Source organism: Limulus polyphemus, unplaced genomic scaffold (assembly GCF_000517525.1).
Source record: "Limulus polyphemus unplaced genomic scaffold, Limulus_polyphemus-2.1.2 Scaffold1342, whole genome shotgun sequence".
NCBI lineage: Eukaryota > Metazoa > Arthropoda > Merostomata > Xiphosura > Limulidae > Limulus > Limulus polyphemus.
This window is the reverse complement of record NW_013666952.1, coordinates 252,737-275,206: the sequence shown is the minus strand read 5'-3', so window position 1 is coordinate 275,206 and position 22,470 is coordinate 252,737. Positions and strand designations below refer to the sequence as shown.

The window sequence follows — 22,470 nt, the reverse complement described above, 5'->3', positions numbered from 1 at the left end:
ACCCGTGGTGAACAGAACACAGATGGCCTATTGTGTTGCTTTGCACTTAACAACAAACTTATGATTCTGAATGTATCATCACCAGTTTACACTTTTTGATGTAATTATTTTTTATTTATTATTATTAAGCAGAATGATTTGTTTTTTAAAGGAGTTTATTCCAGTACCTTTGACTGGCTGCCATTGCTTTTAATGTCGAATATTTTGAGTCTGTTCTTCTGGAAGTTGCTCACCTCGTTGAATATCCTTAGTGTCCTAGATTAGTGTTAGTTAGTTAGTTCTTATTCTTTATCGGGATCTGGGAGGGTCGGGTTTGATGCTTCCACCTCTTCCTCCCTGTTAGTTAGTTAGTGTTAATTTGGTTTGGTTTTATTTTAATTTCGTGCAAAGATACACGAGGGCTATCTTCTCTGTCCTTCCGTAATTTAGCAGTGATATACTAAATGGATGGCAGCTAGTCAACAACACCCACCGCCAATTCTTGGGCTACTCTTTGACCAAACAAATAGTGGGATTCACCGTAACATTATAACGCTCCCACGGCTGAAAGGGTGAGCATATTCGGTGTGACAGGGGTTCGAACCCATTACTCGCAGATTGCGAGTCGAGTGCCCTAACCTCCAGGCCTAGTATTAGTTGGTGGGACGGAGAATACAATTGTTTTGTGGCTTTATAACAAAGAGTAATATATATGCTTTTTGTTATAAAGCCACAAAACAATTGTATTTTTATCAAGATACTATGAAGCTCTATTTAAAGCTATTAAGAGCTCAAACTCGGAAGGTATACTTAATCTTAGAGAAAATTTAAGGGGCTTAATAACTTTCAGTATATGTGTACGAACGTAAACTGGAAACATGGAGTTCCGCATTGCCGCGGCTGTTTATTGTAGGGATTTTGTTGCATTTTGTTGCTATCACCCCCTTCTCAGGTATCTCCCCTCATGGCGACTGCCCCTACTTAGAAAAGTTTAATAGAACATTAATGAGATAGTTTCTGAAACAACAACAAAAATACACATTCTGGATTTGATGGAGTTGCTTACTAAATGTTAGTTCATCTTATTCCTTCAGCAAGAGGGGCTATCCTGCACTTATACAGTGACATATAATTGGAAACACGCTGTTGCGTTTTCTAGTCTCGAGTCTCATAAATTGTCGTCCATATTCATGACTTCTTGTCTTGCTAATGTTATGGAACAAATGATTAACTCGTATTTTGACACCTTGAATTTCACGATCCTTCATTTTATTACAAGGCTAAGTTTCATAATCAAATATGTACCATTTATTACCTTATCTACCTTCAGGAATCTAAGTTTATTTCTATCTAATTGTCAGTAAGTTGTGGCTGTGTTTTTAGACTGTGAAGCTGTCTTTGAGGAGATTTGGATTAATGAACTTTGGAAATGTTTTTGGTTACTAAAGGAGTCTTTTGTGTTAGTGTCAGAAATAATGTTTGAACAGTACCTTCTATGTTCAAGTTCAAAGCTTTGATTTTTCAGATGTCTATAACATTGGGAGTAAATATGCCTCAGAAGAGAGACATGTGGTAGTTTGACTGATAATATTTCTTTTGGTAAGAAATAATTTTGGATTTGTTTTTTGTTACACCACATCAAATGGTGTAAATCACGTTCATCATATTACTTGGGGATTATCGTTTGTTGATTTCAAATACAAGTGAGTAAAGTTTTGCCTATTGCTGAATCATTTCTATGTCCGATTCTTCGAGTTTTCAACAATGATATTTTGCTAATTAATGAAAAAAAAAATTAGTATGCTGCTTAACACCTAGCAAGCTTCAGTTTCCTTATTTATTTTTGTTACTGACTTATTTAACTCATCAATATGAAAATTATTTATGTCTACCTTTTTCCACCTCTTGCCTTTGCCCAAGACTTATTATCCGTTTGATTACTCTAATAGCTTATCTGCATTTACCTTATGTTTTTAAAATGTTCTAAGTGTCCAATTTGTCTGTTATAGATAAAGTACTTATTTTGGTTCGCCCTGAGAGTATTGTTAACTTCTATAGTCTCTTTCTTTTTTTTTGTAATAATTTACAAATGGCATATATTTGGATTCTTTGTTATATTGGAGTCCCTGAAAATTAATTGGTTGATGTGCCTGTTGAATAGAGATTATCTTTCCCTATTTTATCTACAATTCTGCTTTAAGTAATTTCTTTTGCTTTATTCTGTAAAGCACAAAGTTAATTTCTCCTTCGGCCCAATTTTGAAGGTTATTATACTCATGTTATATTCTCCCTTCTTTTGGTTAAAATTATTGTAGTCTTGAAAAATTTATTTGGTTATGCTATCCTATTTCAAGTCAATTTAGACTACTTGTCATTTAATGTTTACCTTATCTTAAATTGGACAGGCTTATACGTAGTTTGTTCGTTTATAGATCTCTTTTGAAACAACTTGAAATGTATTTTCTTTGTTTTGATTACACTTCTTCACATCTTTAAAGTCCTCTGTCGAAGTTCAATTTACCTTATTTTTTGTCATCTTTATTAGAAGATATTCATGTGGTTCTTCTTGCTGTTCCAAATGGTGGTGTTGTGTTTCTTTGTGCTAAAGTTTCCTTCCTCTAAGTTTTAAACCTTTGTTTGTAGGGAAGATATTTCTATTTTCATTTGGGTTTTCACGTTTCATATTTTATGACGGGCAAATATAAGAAAGATATTTTAGATTTATTCCTATAAAATATCACATTGCCGAAAATTTAGAGGAAGTTGTGCTAAATACCTTTCAAGTATTAAATTTAGACATCAAAACTGTAGAGGACAAACCTACGATAATACGTCAAATATGGCTGGAAAATATTCGGGAATTCAAGCAAGAATTAAAAAAAAAGCAGAATCAGCCTTATTTATACCTTGTGCTAGTCATTCGTTAAATTTAGTTGCAAATATGCAGCAGAATCATGTTTTGAAGGGCATTATTTTTTAATTTTGTACAAAACTTGTTTGTATTTTTCTCTGCTTCTACACAAAGTTTGTTTTGTTTGTTTTTGTAATTAAGCACAAAGCTACACAATGGGCTATCTGTGCTCTGCCCACCACGGGTATCGAAACCCGGATTCTAGCGTTGTAAGTCCGCAGACATACCGCTGTGCCACTGGGGGGCTCTACACAAAGACGGAACATTCTTACGGATTGTCTAGGGAAGAATACACCATTAAAAATGTATGTGAGACCACATTGTTTTCAAAAGCAGATGCCGTTTATACTCTTAAAAGCAATTGTTGCATTATCAAGGAAGTTCTTTTGAAAATTAGTGAAGTTCCTGCGCAAAACATTAACACTAGAATAGAAGCTACATCTTTAGTTAAAAAGTTTCACGATTATGAAGCAAAACTGATGATTTCATGTTCGTCCAAAACATTACAACCAGTAAATGTGGTGAATCTATCATTACAAGACCTAAAGCTGAATAGTTGAAGGTAGAAACATTAATAAAATCATTGAAATAATTCATCTTTGAATGAAGAAATGATTTTAATTCAATTGAAAATGAATAAAACAAGTAATTTATCCACCATTGGTGACAAAATAATTTACGAAGAATGTTTTTGAATTTCGCGCAAAGTTACACGAGGGCTATCTGCGTTAACCGTCCCTAATTTAGCAGAGGGAAAGCAGCTAGTCATCACCATCCACCGCCAACTCTTGGGATACTATTTTACCAACGAATAGTGGGATTGACCGTCACTTATAACGCGGCTGAAAGGGCGAGCATGTTTGGTGTGACGGGGATTCGAACACTTGACCCACAGATTGCAAGTCGAGCGCCCTAACCACCTGACCATGCAGGGCCCTTTAAAAAGAAAGGTTTGTTTCTTGTTTTTGTTTGTAGTTAAGCACAAAGCTACACAAAGGGCTATCTATGCTCTGCCCACCACGTATCGAAGCCCAGTTTCCAGAGTTGTAAGTCCACAGACCTGTCGATGTGTCACTGGAGGGCTTACGAAGAAAGAAGAAGGCAAAACAAAAACAACAAAAAACAGAAAGTATTCTTTGATGAAAATACTTATAACAAAGTGTTGTTAACAGGAAGAGATCTATTCATTTCTAATATTTTCTTTGTAATTTGTGATCGACTTGTTACCGAAATTGATAAAAGAATTGAAAATTACAGTAATGTTATTAAACATTTTAAAATATTCTTGGATTTTGCAATAGATAACAAAGAAAACATGAATGTTTGAAGAATATATTTAAGTTATACGCGAGTGATATAGACACTGAGTCAATTAAAGAAGAATTAGCACATATTTACAATTTTTGCGAAGAAGGCAATGTTTGTTGCCCGAGGGACATTTGACATTTGACATTTCCAAACCTAAAAAGTGTTCTGAGATTTTTTAACTCTTCCTATTAGCAATGCTACGGGTAAAAGGTCATGTTCTGTGTTAAAAAGAGTGAAGAATTATTTACAGAACACAATATCCCAGGATCGTTTATCTTCTCTTTAATTTCTGAACATAGAAAACGAGGAATTAAAACATATGAACCACGAAGAAATTATTGACAAGTTTTCAGTTAAAAAATTCAGAAACGTTTTGGTATGAGGTAGGTATTTAGTCTTTATTTGTATGATTATATATAATATAGATATATGTAATACAATATATTTTTTTTATTAATTCACATCATTATGAGTTATCTAAATGATTATATCAAGAGTAATACTAGCTATAGGAGCCCAAACTTAAGGTTGTGCCTAGGGCTTCAGAATAGTTAAATCCGCCAGGTCCTTATGACAAAATTGTAAAGTCAAAATTGGTTCGTGTTTAACTGTGACTACCTGATTTTCTTGTATGTATAAAGCCTAACCTTACAAACAAGATCACCTTTGGATTTGGTGAGTGTGTAGAAGTTTACCAGGTGTACATTTGTGCTCATGATTGGGGCATAATGTGACAACATGAACTGCGACCCAGGTGTTGGTGGTCAGCCATGATGTGAATATGATGTTCCCAGCTGCGAACTTCTATTGATCTTACCTCACTCATGAAGAAGACTAATGCAAGTATGACTGCCTATATATTTGGCCACTACACTTCATACATTAATTACTTTTTATGATGTCTTACAATGCTGAACATATGCAGAAATAGTCAAGCAAGAAGCTCTGCCTTCCCTCTTTTTTAGATAAGGAGACTGATCTTCTGACATGAGGAATGTGGACTTTGAAGGATTCTGGCAGACTTGAACGTGATATGGCTATTAACACTTAGCCAAATCACTTTTTGTTGTATTTTTAAAAAAGTACATTTGTTGTTTCCAAGTGAAACAACTCCTCGCAGTTTTGAAGTTTTGACTGAGTTAGACTTATTTACACACCACACGAGTTTTCTAAGAGTCTCCCTTATTGTTGGCCATATTTATCTTGGAATATAACACATAAGCTTGTATAATATATGAGGAAACTGGTAGAAAATTAATAACCCTATGCATGTGATCTGGATATGTCATCCCAATTGGAATTTGAGGACTGATCCTCATAAAAGGGTAGAAGACTAGCCCCTCCCCTCTCGCAAACGTTCCACGTTTATAGAGAAAATTTTATTACTTTAATGACCAGTTGGTTTGGGTAAACAGTACGATTTGACAGTTATTATCGTTTAACAATAAGTAGGTGCGCATTAAGAGTTTTATCCAGAAAAGTTTTGGGAGTGGTAGAGGATACTTGAAAACCATGCTATACTGAATTGGTTTTATTTATCTCGCTTTCAAAATTACGAGATTAGCTAAATGTGGATAGTGTGACGAATTTATTGTCATATATCTATTTTAATATTGATGTTTGTTTAAGTTAAATGTATTTTTAGAAATGTACATAACTTATACTGTTAAATTTGTATTGCGAAATTCCCGCCTATTTACTAAAATTGTAGAAAATTCTCGAATGTAAGAATCAACAATATATATTTGTACGTAAACACTAGTGTAGCAATTATATTGTTGCATAAGTTGAAATTTCGAGAAACTCTCCTCATGGCTATAAATATAACCAATGCGACGCGCCAAAAGACAGTATATATTATTGGTTTGCTATAATTGATGTACTATAAACTTCGCAAGCTATAACTGTGATTGTTATAACGCTTATTAATCGGGAACTTCAGATATTTGACCAGGAACACTTATAGATTTCAAATATTACAAACCATTTAACTTCACGGATTCACATCTAACATCAGTATTTTTACGAAAACATTATATAACTTCATCAGTGGATAACTCGGTGTGTGTGGCCGGCGAAGAACGAAGAACAGAGCTAGCTAGCTCCCTGTTAAGTGAATTGTATCTACATCAACTCAGAATTAATTCGTTCATCGTGAACCCTCGATAAGCTATCAAGGAAGTTCCAGACCAGGTAGTGGACTCAATACTGTTTGTAAATTTATAAAACTTTTGTACGTGGATCGTTGTTTGTAATAACCATTATTATAAATTGTGTTATTGTTTGTATTAAAAAAAACTGTGTGTATCAATCTTGTTGGCAAGTGCCATAAATTGGACGTATATCGACATTTACTTAATTTCTAAATCTAAATTATCATTTAACTCAGTTTCAGACTATTCGAAAGTATAATACATTAAGTAATAAATTGGAGACTCTTCCGGGATAAATTATAATACGTAACAATAACTATATATAATTTTGAAGTGATGGACTAGAAGAAAGGCGACAAGTCAACAGCACTCACCACCAACTGTGTATTGGGCTGCTCCTATCTGGCTGAGTAGAAGGATTAGACCAGCACTCTTATAGAGCACCCACGGATCCAGAGTGCGGAGCGCGTTTTGGGGAAGTGGATGCGAACCATGAATCCTTGGATTTGCAGTCCAGGTATGCAAACCAATAGACTACGCCTGATTGGCTATTTGAATAAAACATGTGCCATTGTGCAGTATATTGCGAGGATCAATGAACACTTCTGCAGAAATTGAATACTTTTTTATTAAAACGATTTTGAAGCTTTACTACGTTGTTACAGCCCATGTCAACACCTCCAGTCGTGCTCTATCTGACGACCGTCCATCTTGACAATAACCTGTGTAGTTTCCATTGCAAAAGGATCCGTCGTAAGGTTGTCATGTCTCTCATCCCTGCAAGCTTTCCATAATAAATCTCATGTAGGAGTACAACAGTTTCCCAGAGCCCATTTCAACTGTCCAATCGCATAGAGATCCATAGGCACTGCATCCGGCAATTTGACCAATATGTCTTTGTGTGGGATAAAGTATATATACTCATTTCATTCTCCAGCTGCTTGAGGTATGTGACAGTTGCATGAATAAGTTGTTGAAGTAATTCGTATAGGTATGATTTATGTTGCTTTTTCAGGTTGTGTACTGTTGCCTGGGTTATGTCGATGTATTTTATCATTTATTTTTGTGTTCGTAAATTCTAACCTGTTAAAAAAAGACACACTTTGCTTTACACTGCTGGGGTATGATTTATTGCAAGTCTATTTTTGCACGACCTTGGTACTATAAATTAATTCTTGTTCCTTTGTTTTCCAATGTTATTAAGTTCAAAGGATAACCTATTTTTGGAAAAACTAAATCCCAAATCCGAACCCACAAATTTTTTGTAACATCACACAATATGCGAAATGCTAAACAATGTCAAAATGTAGTTCTGATTTATTCAGTTTCACCGCGACTTTATGTGGCTTAACGTGATTTGTTGGTCTGCATATTCAAAATGCTTTTAATATAACGTACTGAACCATCTGTAGAACATGTGATTTTTACAGTAGCTTGTAAGGATGGGCTTAATATACTTAATGAGAATAAGATAGAACATGTTGAATACTTTCTGAGACAGCTTTTGAAACAATCTATATCATATTTAATTTTTTCTGGATAAAACTCTAATGAAATGCACTTTCCCTAGCACAAATACTTTAAAGATATAATCATTTGAATGTTGTTTGTTTTATTTTTACTTATGGTCACCATTTAAAAAACATGGACAAAATATCAGACAGGTCGTCATACCTTAGTTTATTTCAAACATTAGGTTAAACTTAAATGACAAAACACAAACGATACACAGTCACAACATGAGATTACATGAATATTATTTGTTTTGTTACGACAGCGGAAGTCGCGTGATTCTAGGAGCATGCGCGCCGGAGTTTCTAGAATTATCGGGGAACCTCACGAATATCCCAGTGTTTGCTAGACGCCCTCTTTTTTTTAAGTATATAAGCCTGGCAAATGAAGCCAGCGGGAAAAGATAGAATTACAGAGATAGATAGAGAGAGATAATTGAGTCAAGCAAACAGTAGGCACCGTAAGTAAAGTGTGTGAATCACTGTGATTTATAGCCTGTGTTTATAAAAGTAGTTTAAAAGTTTAAAGTGACGGCGGAAATTCTGTGTATTACAAAGTTGTATCGAGAAAGAATAAATTAGTTTTAGTTCAGAAAGGACTTGTATCGCTGAAGTTCCTCGGAAATAATTTATACCGGAAATTAACAAACGAGCAGATACACAACAGTTTGTTTTACAGTAAATCCTTAAACTTACCGTTGTCTCATCGGGGGACCATGAATATTGAGAACTTGTGTTTTTCTCATTATTAGTGACAGTAAATGTCGTAGGCGATGCATTATTTTAAGGATGACTCGAAAACAGGACGCAACTGTTGGTGATAGCTCAGAAGTAGTCAGGATATATATCTACTAATGGTAGCTCGGAAGTTCTGCGAATATAATTGCTAACCATAACTTAGAAATAGTCAGATGATATCTTTCTGTTCATTAGAAAATAGGTTAAACTAAAGGCGATATATTTGAACAAATTAAGATGTATCTGTTAGTAGTACAGCTTAGAACTTCAAAGTTCAATGGAAGATGTTAGGTTAAAACTATTAGCTTGGAAGTAGTAAGTTAAAATATTAGTGATAGTTAGGAAATATTCAGATTTTAGCTGGTAGTGACAGCCCTGAATTAATCAAGATGTATCTTTTACTGACAACTAGGAAGTAGTTAGAATAAAATTGTATTGGAAACTAGTGTGTATGCAGTTACTAGCCTAATAATAGGTGACAAGAAAACTTATATACATAGATAGGTTAAAATGTGAGTGGATAAAGTTTTGTTCGTGAAGACAGTGTTTTATATAACGCAATCTGTTATCATGACACAAAAACATATAACTGAGACAGATGTTGTTCATTTGTTGTTAAGCTCAAAGCTGCACAATGGACTATCTATGTTGTGCCCACAGCGAGTATCGAAACCCAGTTTTTAGTGATATGGACACTCAGACTTGTCGCTGAGACATTGGGGGCTTCTATTTTGTAAACTTATGGAACGTTTACTTATAGGTTGAATGCTTGGGAAAATTGGATATGTGCATAATTGTTCGAAAATACTCTGGTTCTACGGTGACAATCTCTGTATGGTTCAGTTTTGACATTACTGTCTATGTCCTTGTTTAATGTTTGTAAAGTTTACTATGTTGAAAGACTAATTTAGGAAAGTTACGTAATTCTTTGATATTCATTATTCATCCATCAGTCTTTCCAGAAAAAGAAAAAAAGATCAGGAAAGAAGTTGAGTAAATACATTTAAAGTTCAGTCGTGCTTGTAAAGTGCTGTACCGCCAGTGTGTGTCTAGTTTGGTGGTTTAGTGTCGGGTTCATAAGCGACGACATTTAGCTTGCGCGTGCGTGTATGTTGTACTAGTCGACAAGACCTGGGAGCTGAGGAGTAAAGAGTGTAGGAGATCGGGTGTTTGAACATCAACGGGTGTGCTTTTATTTGTTCAAGAAAAGTGAGAAAATAAACAACGCATATAATTAGTTCTATTTTGTTTTAATTTGAAGGAATATAAATTACAAGCTATAAATCACAATATATTGTATGTCGAAAACCAGTATTGCTTGAATGTCGGGTTGAGTCTGACGGTAACTTGTAAAGCAAAGGTGAGTGGGGTACGGTTCGCAGGCCCAAGACGGCCAGGACAAGGCTGAGAGTGAGAATGCATCACAGCGGTGACCATAAAAGAGGTAGGTGTACATCATAGAGGCTTCATCATCTCATGTTCATTGTGCTGGCTCACATCTAGCCCCTGGCAACCAGTTCACTTCTGATATACTTCTTGTGAGACGTACTGACGTTTTTTCGTTGCCGTGGCAACTGTCAGGTCAGCTACGGGCAGAGTCTTATTCATTACCACCCTTCTGTAACTATTCAGTGCACACATGGTTTGTTAAAAACGTGAAACATTTTTCAGAATTTAGATCTTATTTTTGATTGTTTTGAGATATATTTAAGGTAGTAAATTATTCTTACAGTCGTGCATACAGTGTATGAAATTTTTTATATAATGTTAACATTTGCATAGACATATATCTACGTGTTTGTGCACGTTGTGTTAAAAAAGAAAATCATATAACTTTCTTGATCACCATAAATCATTAAACGCATTCAGTTGTTGACATTGCTATTTCATTAATTAATCTTCACTTTGGTGTCATACATGCTGGACTAGGCAACCACTTGTTTATATAGTTCAATGTGACACTGATATGTATCAAACAAAAAACTGTGCAAAAGTAGTTTCATTGTCATTGAAACTTGTATTAAATAGCAATCAGCTATGTAAATCTCTACATATAAAACGTATAGAACCTGTATAAGTAATAGAAGAGCTTTATCAACTTGTGAGTCCAATATCATGTTTCTGTTAAATGTTATATCCAGTTAATTTTTGTAGAATGTGTATCTACAAACAGGAATTTTAGATATGTGCTTATGGTCATCATTAGCCCCACCTTAATGTGGCTACAGTTATATGCTATTTTTTAATTATCAAACATTATGAACATCTTTTGTTAGATAAAAAGAGTACTTCTTGAAATGTTTAACTTTATGTTTACTGTTAAACTATTGCAATACTAAAGTTTCTTAAATCAGCATACTCCAGTATGTTTTGATTGATTTTAGAGCTTTCAAATTATGTGTGTCTAATTATCCATACTTGTCTTGCTCTTCTTCTTGAGAGGTATTTAGTGTTGGTATAAAGCATAAATACAAGTTGGAGTGATGTGTGAGCAACAGGCCTCAACTATTCCTAAGTAAACAGAATGAGCTATTTACTTAAGAAAAGTTGAGGCAGTTTACGTATGATATGGTTGAAAATACTGCATTTGATCACAAATACCTTCAGGTTATATCAAGTGTCTTTAGTTTGGACTTTTCTGATTTTCACACTACAGTTTTACTCTCGATAGTAAGATCACTGTTTAAAGCAGATAATGAAGAAATTTCATCTTGCTGTTTCAGAAGCTAAATTAGTTTGGTAAATGGTCTAAGATGTGATTTAATATTGAAAATTATAAAGTTATATGCACTCTGAGTTTTGGATCTTGAAAAAAGAATTTATGATACAGGAAGAGTTTGGATGTTACTGGAGGAAGGCAGTGAACCCTATATAGAGCTTTTAATTTTGGTAAAAACAAAGTATAAGGCATATGGGTATATGTTTAGAGTTTTGTTTTAAGAGAAAAGATGCTGTGATTGCTTCACATAAGATGCATTAGTTGATCAGTTTTGATTTGATTCATATGTTTTTCCTTAAGGACCAGAGCCTTCTATGTCAGAGAACTAAAAACTTCAATTCTTTTCATGTCTGTTATGTATGGCATGGTCTTAAATCTTGGATTTAGACATGCACTTTCAAGCAACAAGTTCAGAATATCCTGGTCTGTGTACCTGAAAAATTAAATTACAATGCTTTTTAAATTATGTGATATTTTTGTATGATGTAACAATTTCAAATACATGTGCATGTTGTTGAATCATGTAACTTTCTCTCATAGAATTTGATTTGTACATATGACATTATAAAGTTCTGATCCTGAATAAAATTCATAAATGTGCATTTATATTCTTCAGTGTTTAATTTTTATATGATCTGATTTTATCATTGTTTTTGTTGATAAAATATATTATTATTAATTTTTTATACTTACCTTTGGTTCAAATCATTTAAGATGGCAGTTTTTACATCTGTGATTAACTGACTTCTAAATTGGAACTGGCAAGATGTTGCTGCATCATCATACAGCATTGGGATTATTTTCTCTGTAAAGTGAGTCCTGCTTGGAACATCAAATTTAGGATCCAAAACTGATACCATATGTTGAAAACCTTCATTTTCAACAACTGAATAAGGTCTCATATCCTTTGAAATGAATATGCCAACAGCTTTGGTGATTTGTTTATGACTCATGCTTGTTTGGAATATCTATTGTTTATGACATCAAAAAGGCTCAACTGCCCTGGTAATCTCTTGTTTGGTATGGTAGACTTACTTGGGGTTTCTGATGATAAAGCTTGGTTTGATTCAAAGCTTCTAGAAGTAGTAGGTGATTCCCCGGTATAATTGCTGTAAACGTCTAAGGAGTTTCTTTTCTTCAGGTGCGAACACGTTTGTTGTTGACTCTTAAATTCGGCAAAACAGTGACGACATACAGTAATAGATGTGTTTGTTTTTCCTTCTTTTTCTTATTTAAATCCAAAATGCTTCCACACTGCAGATCGGCGAGATCGCAGTTTGGACAGAACCTCAGCTATCATGTTTGCCGCCATCTTTGTTTTGTATTCGAATCGATTTGAAATCTGGAACTGTCTATTCAAAAACTGAATCAAACCCTTTTATTTGCAAATATTCGAACTTTTAAATAAGCGTTTCAGTGCTACTGAATACAATACATATTACATACAAACAAATTATAATTAATATTTTTTACAGGAACAATTTTTCTTTGTGTGTTATGAGAAAATTTTTAAAATTCTGATAAATATGTACTTTTGAAAATGAAAGAGTTTTCACTATCTAGTGGCTAAATATGATAAATTTGAACTGCTGTAAGATTTGTTTTACTTTTACAGGAATAAATATTTAACTAATCTATCACTATGTATATTTTTTGTATACTTGTTATTTTCTTGTAAGAATAAACCTATAGATTATTCATGTAACTCAGATTTCTTAATAATTTTTCATTTTACTGAAATTTAGCATAGCCATGAAGGTTTTTCTAGCTGTATAAAAACTTGTTATTTTGTTTCATAATACTCATATTTCAGCAATAGTGGAAGCCAGCACTTTACAAGTGTTTAAGAGAGGGGAACTGATGATTTCCTGAAAAATAAAAGAAAGGTTTAAATTTTTACTTTTCTCAAGGTTAGGTATGTAAGGACAGTCTTGAAGGGCCAAATGGTACCCTATTGTTTGTATGTAATTGCCAGTATGTGAACTCGGAAGCTACTACCTGACAAGGTATTCTTACTGTTTTACTGTTATTCAGCCGGGGCATCTTATACTTTAAACCACTTAAGTTAACCAGTTCTTCATCTTACTATATGTCAGCCTTACTGTTGATTTTCTGGACAATAATTACATTAACCCTATGTGCACTGGTGGGGATCGAAGGTCACATGCCATAACCTCGTACAGAGTATCATTCAGCATGATATTATGTATTTGATGTCAGAATTATGAACTATTCATTTTGTTTTACATTGTTTATTTAGTGATATTTAGATATTTTGTGGTAAAGGAGAGGGAATATCAGATACAATATACAGGGATACTGAAAAATCTGTAGGTATGCATTTTTGAGGCTCTATAGGTTTTGCTGTTTCAATATGCAAACTGTTGAATGGACAAAAGTATTTTTATTCTTCACATAAACACCACCTTGCACTCCACCTTATTAGAGTCTGAATCATGCTAATGACATCAATTCACAGAAGCTAGAGGTTAAGAGTTTTCATTACCATTGCTTCTGCAGCCATTACCATATAGGATTTAATATACTGGTGCCTGATTGGATTTTCTGCTCAACATGTGAATGCTACTTGTCCTATGTTTATGAATTGCTTTGTGTAACTAATCTTTGTGTTAATAAACAATTCTTGGGATTACTCATTCATTGTTGTTATTGTGCTAGTTAAGACTGTTGTCAATGGAAGAAGATCATCACATCTTTTTAGAAAGTCAACTGTGAGGGCTCATCCTTTAATCTTTACTCTGCATCAGAATTTGACTAATAACATTTCCATAAATCAATAGCTGTGAATAACTTTTTTTCACAGGCATAGCTCATATGAAAAAAAAAGAAAATCATGAGCAGTTATAGATGTTACATCCTATATAATTCCAACACCTAATCATATATACAATATTTTTTATAAAACATTTTGTATTGATGTTCATGTTCTATTGTAGTCACTTCTTTTATTTACCTTTCTCAGTATATGTTGTGTATAATTTGTTGTTAAATTATTTTTTAAAACTTTGAGTAATTTAAAGTACAATTAATTTTTATTTCTCATGATGTACTTCTAGACTTAGAGAAAGTGCAGGAAGAAGGAGAAAAAGGAGAGGAGGAAAACTCAGAAGAGCCCTTAGATTTAACAGGATGGAAATCTCAAGAAAACAAAGATGGTATGTACTTCATATTGTGTTTGCTTGTATTTCAGTTATTTGTGTTTATTACTCATATGAGTGTTTGCTTCTCATGCTAGAGCAACTACTGTAAGTTAAGAGCTCACTCTATCCAAGAAAGATTACATTCTTCCCCCTTAAATGTTGGGTTTAATTTTAGAAATACTTCTGCAATTCTATACTGTATCATAGCATAATTGAGTAATTATTGATCATAATGTCAGTTAAACCTATGTGTAATTTTACTGGTATTAGTTAAATATATTTTTTACTCACTTATTTTAGCCAAACCTTAGCACTCAGTAATGTTAGTTAAATCTATTTATATATGCAGGTGTCAGTTAAGCATATTGATATTTAATTGTAATGTTAATTCCTATATGGTACTTACCTCCTTTCACAAGATTAGCAATTTTCCTTCAGTGCTGCTCTCTATATGCAAACGTTTTTTTATGCATGCCACAAGCCTTGCACTCCCCCCTTGTTGGAATTATCATTATGCTTCATTTCTTAACCAATAGTAGCATGACATGCTCACATGATGCATGTGACTCCCTCTATACTCCTCTACTGAACCTTCACTTTTCGTTTGCTAGTGTATGAGTTGAGGCATCTTCTTTTTTGTGCTATGTGCTCCCGTATGATGACAAAATAAAATTTTTTTTTTTGCCCAAAGTGTTTTTTTTTCTTTAAATTAACTTTTATTTAATAGCAACCACTTCGTTTTGTCACTACATATTTTTTAAAACTCAATCATTTGTGTACATTATTTTGAGTTATGAATTCCAAAGTCCACTTTGGGAATCACACCACCGACCAGTGTTGTTTCTCAGGCCTCAGGTGCGGGCGACCTGATGGTGAATCTTTCTGCTTTCATACATCAGGAGATTGAATGCTACATGGGTCAATCTTTGTCCACTGATATCATCCAGGCTCTTCCTGAATCAGCAGATATTATTCAAAATGATGAGGATTTTGATCGTCTTTTCCTACCTCCAGAGTTTGCTGTTCCTTCCCACTTGCGACCTGAGGATTTATCTAGGCCTAATTATGTCTTCACAGATTTTGTGTCTCAGGTTTGTGATTTTTATCCCCTTCCTCTCTCTTTTTCACCTTGCCCTTCTTTCTTATATGAAACCTCTTCTCAACCATTTTTGGTATTTCTCCCTTCCCAGATATTGGGGTATATGTTAATCAATTTGTCTCACAATTAATTGAGGGGATCAGCATGCCACAATCCCCAAGAACTTTTGATCAGTATGCCTTTTCTTACTATTGTGCTGACTATCCATTTTTAGATCAGCAGTTAATGGATTCATTGTTACCTATTTGGGGGGCGGCTCCCGAACCTAATGTTATTCTTACCCATGCTCAATATTCTCACCTTTTTCTTACCCTAACAAACCTTCTATGGTATCTTTCTTCCATACATCTCCTCTCAGAGGCTCTTCACAGAAATCATGAGGGGATTTCTGCAGATACCCTGCACCTTCTCTCTTCAACATTAGCTCTGGCATTACATACGTGATTTCTTTGTTGTTGGGACCTTATTTGGAGGGACGCTGTATTGGTTCAGGTCAATTTACTCTCAACATATCTATGGGACTTACGTCTTGCTCCTTTTCTTAGATGTTATATCTTTGGTACAGTCCCAGAAACCATCTAGCCTCAGGTTACATCAGTCCATCAACAGTCCACCCTTACGACCTTTTTTGCCCATTTGTCTCAGTCAGAGCCTCATATGCCACCTATTCCAGTCCTTCATCCTCTCAACACTTACCTGTTCCTTCTAATTGGGGTACTTCTCTTTGTCGATTTCTTCGATGACGTAACATTCGTCAATACTAGTACCGGTGGCTACCCTGTCGGTTTGGGGCTGGTGGGAGCTTGACTGTTAGAGTTTCTTCCTTGCTGGCATCCCTTCATCGATGATCACTGGGTGATACGGGTTCTGTCAGAAGGTTTCGTTATCTAGTTTTTCACCTCCTCCTATTTCTCCTTGCCCCGTTTCCTTTCCTATTCCTCAAGATCCTATAGCATGCCAGCATCTGTTAGAGGTGGTTCAAGATTTTATTTTGTAGTGGGTTAGCAAACTGGTCCTTTTTGTTCTCACTTATGATAGTTAAAACTATTTGAATTTACTTGTTTTTATTAATGCAAGAAGAATGTAAGTTAGACATGTACTTACAGTTATTTATTATTGTATTTATTATGTATTTTGGTTATAATGCAAGTTAAATATATTTGTTTTTATTGATACAACTTAAACTTATTTTAATTACTAATGTTATTATGTCAGTTAAATTGATATATTTGTACTTCCTAAGTTATTTTTTACTCATTGATGATACTTAAAACGATTTGCACTGTTTAATGTCAGATAAACCTATTTATGATAATGTCAGTTAAACCTGTTTCTACTCACTCTAATGATATATAAAAGTGTTTGTAATTTATTGAAATCAGAAATCAAATCGATTTTTACTCATGCTTATGCCTATTTTTGCTCACTCTAATGTCAGTTCAATGTAACTCTATAGCCACTAATGTTGGTTAAACCAGAGAGATAGTTAAGGGTACTAGTAGCAATGAGTTTTCGTAGTACATGTTGGGGCTAATGATGTAAGGAAAATGGATCTGAGGAGCTTGTTGATAAATGTAAAACACTGATAAGGGTATTTAATAAAAAGGGGTCATAGTTTAATTGCTAAGAATAAATTGTGGGGATGAGATACTAAGTAGGTCACTAGGATTGAATGCTAGGCTTAGATTAATATGTAGGGATGAGCAAATAGGCTGGTTGGATTTGTGAGATAATTGTAATGGGAAAGTTCATCTTTTTGGAATGGATGACTTATACTTAAACAAGGCAAGGGCTATTAACTCAGCTGTAGTGGTAGATTTAAACTAGGGCTAGACAGAGGTGAGGGATATGATATTAGCAAAATAGGAAATATAATGGACAGGAAGACATGTAAAACAAGCATAAAACATAAATTTATTCTGATATCGTATTTACCTCCTCTCAGAAAATTAGCTATTCCCATTTGGTGCTGTGCTCTATATGCAAACTTTTTTTTTATGTATGCCACAAGCCTTCTGCTCTCCCTATTGGAATTATAATATTCCAACATGCATCTCAGGCAAATCATCATGCGGCAATTCTCAGCCAATAAGAACATGCTCACGTGATGCATGTGACACCCTCTATACTCATCTACCAAACTATCACTTCTCATTTGGCAGTGCTTGTATTCGGATGTGCTTCTTGTTTGTTTACTGATTCATGTTTGACTTTAGTTTCCTCATGAAGTGGTTTTCTTTAATTTATTGAGTTTTCATTCAGACAGTTTCATCACTTTAAAAACATTTATCAGTTAGTTCCAGTTACATTATTTTCTATTTGGTGGACTCTTCACAATAAATTAAAAATTTCATGTTACCACTTTGGGAGTCACACAAGTGACTAGCATCCTTTCTCAGGCCTCAGATGCAGGTGATCTGATGATGGATTTATCTGCCAGGAGATCGACTGTTACATGACCCAGCCTTTGTATCCAGACCTCACCCTGGTTCCTCTAAAACAGGCAGAATCTCTTCAGACTGACGAGGACTTGTATTGTGTATTTCTGCCTCCAGATTTTACCCTACCCGAGGAATCAGTTATGCCTAACTCGGTCTTTTTGGATTTTGTTTCTCAGGTATGTGATGTTTTATCCTTTTATCCTATTTCTTATCAGCCACATCCTTCCTTACTACACCTTTTTGGTTTTTCCTCCCTGACCTGATATTCAGGTTCATGCTGATCAATTTGCCTTGCAATTAAATGATGGGGTATGCCAATGCCTCGCATGAATGGCTTCAGAGCCGTTCATGCTTTCATATAATTGTGCTGACTGTCCCTTTTTGACCAACAGTTGTTAGGCTCCATATTGCCTGTTTGGGGTGTGGCTCCCAATTCACCTGTCAGTTAGACCCATACCCAGTTTTCTTACATGCGTTTTACCCTTACATCTCTTTTACAGTATCTTTCTTTTCTACATCTCCTCTCTGAGGCTCCCCAATGAAATCCTGAGAGGTTTTTTGGGGATATCTTTTCCCTTCTTTCCTCCACACATTGTTTTTTGTCTTTGGCTCTGGCTTTGAATATGTGGTTTCTCTGTTGTTGGGACCTTCTAGGTCATGATACAGTTTTGGCTTGGGTCCGTTTACCATTGACTCATCTTCAAGATTTACATATGGCCCCATTTCTGTGGCGATACATTTATGACATGATCCTGGAAATGCTAGACCCATGAGTGGCATCCATCCAACAACAATCCACCCTTACCAATATTATCACACATTTGTTTCAGTCAGAGCCCCAAATGTCACCTATTACCATTTCCTGTCCTTCCACTTCCCAATCTTTACCTGTCTCTTCTTCATGGGGTGCCTCTTCTCGTTTTCTTAGATGACGCATCTCACGTTGCCAACAGTACTGGTGACTATCCAGTGGATTCTGGTCTGGTGGGAGGTTAGCTTGCCAATTTTTTCTTCATCACTGGCATTCCTTTGTCAAGGAACAATGGGTTCTTCGGGTTTTATCAGAAAGATTAGTTATCTCCTTCCTTTCCCCACTTCCCATGTCTCCTTTCCCTGTTTCATTTTCTCCTCCTCTGGATCCTGTGACCAGTCAGCATCTGTTGGAAGCAGTTGTGGAATTGTTATCTCAGCAGGCTATCAAACCTGTTCTCCATACTTCAACAGGTTTTTATTCCTGTATTTTTGTTGTTCCCATTACAACCAGGGATTTATCTCGCATCAACCACTTCATTCTCCTGCTTCGGTTTACCATGAAGGCTTTTCTCATCCTGAGGTGGGCATTCTCTCTGGGTTTATGGATGACCAAAATGGATGTTGCCAATGCTTATCTCTATATACCTATATCACCTAGGTCTTATCCTTATCTTCAATTTGTCCATCTCGGGGTGGTTTATCAATTTTGAGCACTACCATTTGGGCTTGCTTTGGCCCCTTATGTTTTCTTTTGGGTGGTCTGAGCATTTGCTCGACATTTTCATGTTTTGGGGTTGAGTTTTCATTATTACATGGATGATTGGCTTCTTCTGGCTCATTCCAAATTGGAGTTGGCCAGCCATACTCAGCAGCTCTTTTTAGTGGCTGCTCGAGTGGGCTGGTTAATCAAACTGGAGAAGTCCTTCCTCACACCTACTCAATATCTCATCCAATTGGGGCCCCCTTTTCAATATTTGTACCAGTCGGGCCCAGCCTTCTCCTTTCAGACATCATTGTATGGAATTGTTAGTTCGCCATGCCCTCTCAGTTCAATCACTTACTACTCCCAAGGTTCTATTGCTTTTGAGGATGTGGTCTTCAGTGACATCATTGGTCCCTCTCGGTCATGCTCATATGAGATCCCTTCAGTGGGCTCTTCACGATCAATGGAACCATGTGTGGGATTCTCTTTCTACTCTCATTACCCTTCCTTTTACCCTGCAAGACAATCTGTTTTAGTGGTTGGATAAGGCACATACTTCAGTGGGCATACCACTTCCTCCTCCATGTCTGGATCTACATCTTTTCATGGATGCATCCCTGCAGGGCTGTGGTGCATGGGTCAACCATCAGGAAGCTTTGGGCTGTTGACAAAAGCACTTTACATATCAATGTTCTCACACTTCTAGCTGTATGTTGGGTGTTGAATCACTTCCTTCTTCTCACCAAACATAGTCTGGTGATGGTTCATTCAGACAATTCCATGGTAGTGGCACATATCAATCACCCAGTCGAGAGATCTATGTTTTTGGATGTTGGATCTCTTATACTGGGCCCACATGCAACACATTAATTTCATTGTGTGTCATGTACCAGTGCTTTCAATCTTATTTTCCCACCCCGACCAGATATATATGACAGAATGGTCCTTAGATTTCCTTGTTTTCAGGGAGCTTTGCAATTGGTGGGGGTTCTTCCAATGTGGATGCCTTTGCTATGAGCCTAAATCACCAGTTACCTCTCTTTTGGTTGCTGGTTCCTCATCCTGAGGCGCTGGCAGTTGATACCTTCAGCCAAGATTGGTCCCACACATATCTTTATGTTTATTCTCTTATCAGGTTACTCTCTCTCATCCATACCATTCCTTGTTGGGTTCTTCTGATTGCTCCTTATTGGCCAGCTCAGCCATGGTTTCCATGATTACTGCACTTGCTATTCTTCCCTCCTGTACCTCTTCCATCGTCTCCCTACCTCTTTTGTCAACCTTGGTCGCTGGTCCTACATCTTGCCCTTCACATCCTGCATCTTCACACTTGGCTTTTACCCAGTCCTTGGCAAGGAGATCTGGTTTGTCCTGTTGAGTCACTTTCTTTTTAGCTGGTTCCATATGTCCTTCTATGGAGGGGTATTAGCATAAGTGGATGGTGTTCTGCAGTTGGTCTATAACTCGGGAATTTCCCACTGACCAGCCTACTGTGGCTCAGGTGGTGGAATTTCTCACTTGGCTTTTTGACTAGGGATCATCGGTCACCTCAATCTCAAGTTATCAGGCAGCTTTATCCCATACCTTTCATTTTTCCCAATGCCATAGAGTTTTTACTTCACCTGTCCTAACCATGCTACTACGTTCCTTCTGGTTGCATCATCCTCTCAGGTGACCTACCCTTCTGGATTGGAATGTTACTCCATTCCCTCACTGTATCTTCATTTGAACCACTTTCCTCATGTTCCATGTTTCATCTTTCCATCAAAACATATTTTCTTCTCCTCTTAGCCTGTGGACATTGACGGTCGGATTTGTTTGCCATTGACATTTCACATACATTTTATCACCCTACCTATTTCCTTTATCCAAATCACTCTTTCCTCCCAAAGACCTCAGCAGCTCAGGAGGGTAGCTCCTCCTTTTCACCTATTTCCCTTCCTTCTATTTCTCATCTTTACCCTCCACCGAATCCAGATCGGCATCTGTGTCCAGTCAGGGCTCTTCATTGTTATATTGCCCGTATGGCTTCTTTCTGTGGTACCTGTTCCAGACTTTTTATCCCCTGGCAGTCTTCCTCCCTTTGTGACCTTTCATCTTCAACACTTACCAATTGGATCCGACTTTTTATCCGATTGACTTCTTCCTCCTGGAATTTGTTCTGGGTGTCTTCTCATCAAATTAGACACCTCACCTTTTCCCTAGCTCTTGTCTTCGTCCATCCTGTTGAGTTAGAGCATATTAAAGAAAATAGCTCTGAGGTTGAGTCAGTTTGGGTTAGTGTTAGTGGATATAAAGGGAAAAGTCTTGTAATTAGGATTTGTTATAAACCACCAGATCAGAATGTAGAAGTTAATGAGAAATTGTATAATGAAATCAGAATGGCAGCTCAAAAAGATGTTATTATGGGAGATCTTAATTTCAGGGGTATTGATTTGGAAAATTTTGAGTTTGACATTGAGGGGGATAGGTATTAGGAAGTTGTTCAGGATACTTTTATACACCAACTGGTGATGGAACTTACAAGAGAGGAAGCAATATTAGACTTAATATTAGCATCCGATATGAATATGATAGACAGAGTTGTGGTTGGTGAGCATTTAAGTATAAGCAACCATTGCACTATTAGGTGTGGGATGTTACTACATGTAGTAGAATAGAAGAACAGAAGAAGAATAGTCCTTCATTCCAAGTTACAGGGAAGCCAATTTTGATGAAATGAAACTTGATCTGGCTTCTGTAGATTAGACTAAAGAGTTGGGAGGGGATCTTGAACAGATGTGGGAAGCATTTAGGGAAAAATTGTTGTGCAAACAGAACATATATATATATTCTCTACAGAAAAAAAAAAGGGCAACAGAGGGTAATAAGCCAGTATGGTTTAGTAAAGGCTTAAGAGATCATATTAGGGATAAACATAATGAATTCAAGAAATTTAAACTTATTGGAAATAATAAAGACTTGGAGTACTATAGGAAATCAAGAGAGCTTGTT

The 22,470-nt window shown here is 35.8% G+C and overlaps 1 protein-coding gene across 4 annotated transcripts in view; it reads left to right on the top strand.

The window, feature by feature from the left end:
• Positions 1-9,727: 9,727 nt before the first annotated feature.
• LOC106463179 (DNA (cytosine-5)-methyltransferase 3B-like) overlaps positions 9,728-22,470 on the top strand; it is a 92,249-nt gene continuing 79,506 nt past the window's right edge. For 3 of the 4 annotated variants that reach the window (XR_002611434.1, XM_022390620.1, XM_022390618.1), the window contains exons 1-2: positions 9,821-10,044; positions 14,397-14,495. Coding sequence is in view for 2 of the 4 variants with exons in the window: in XM_022390620.1 (XP_022246328.1) it covers positions 10,017-10,044; positions 14,397-14,495 (127 nt within the window). In the remaining 2 variants the exon portion in view is untranslated. The other variant, XM_022390621.1, reaches the window with a different exon arrangement.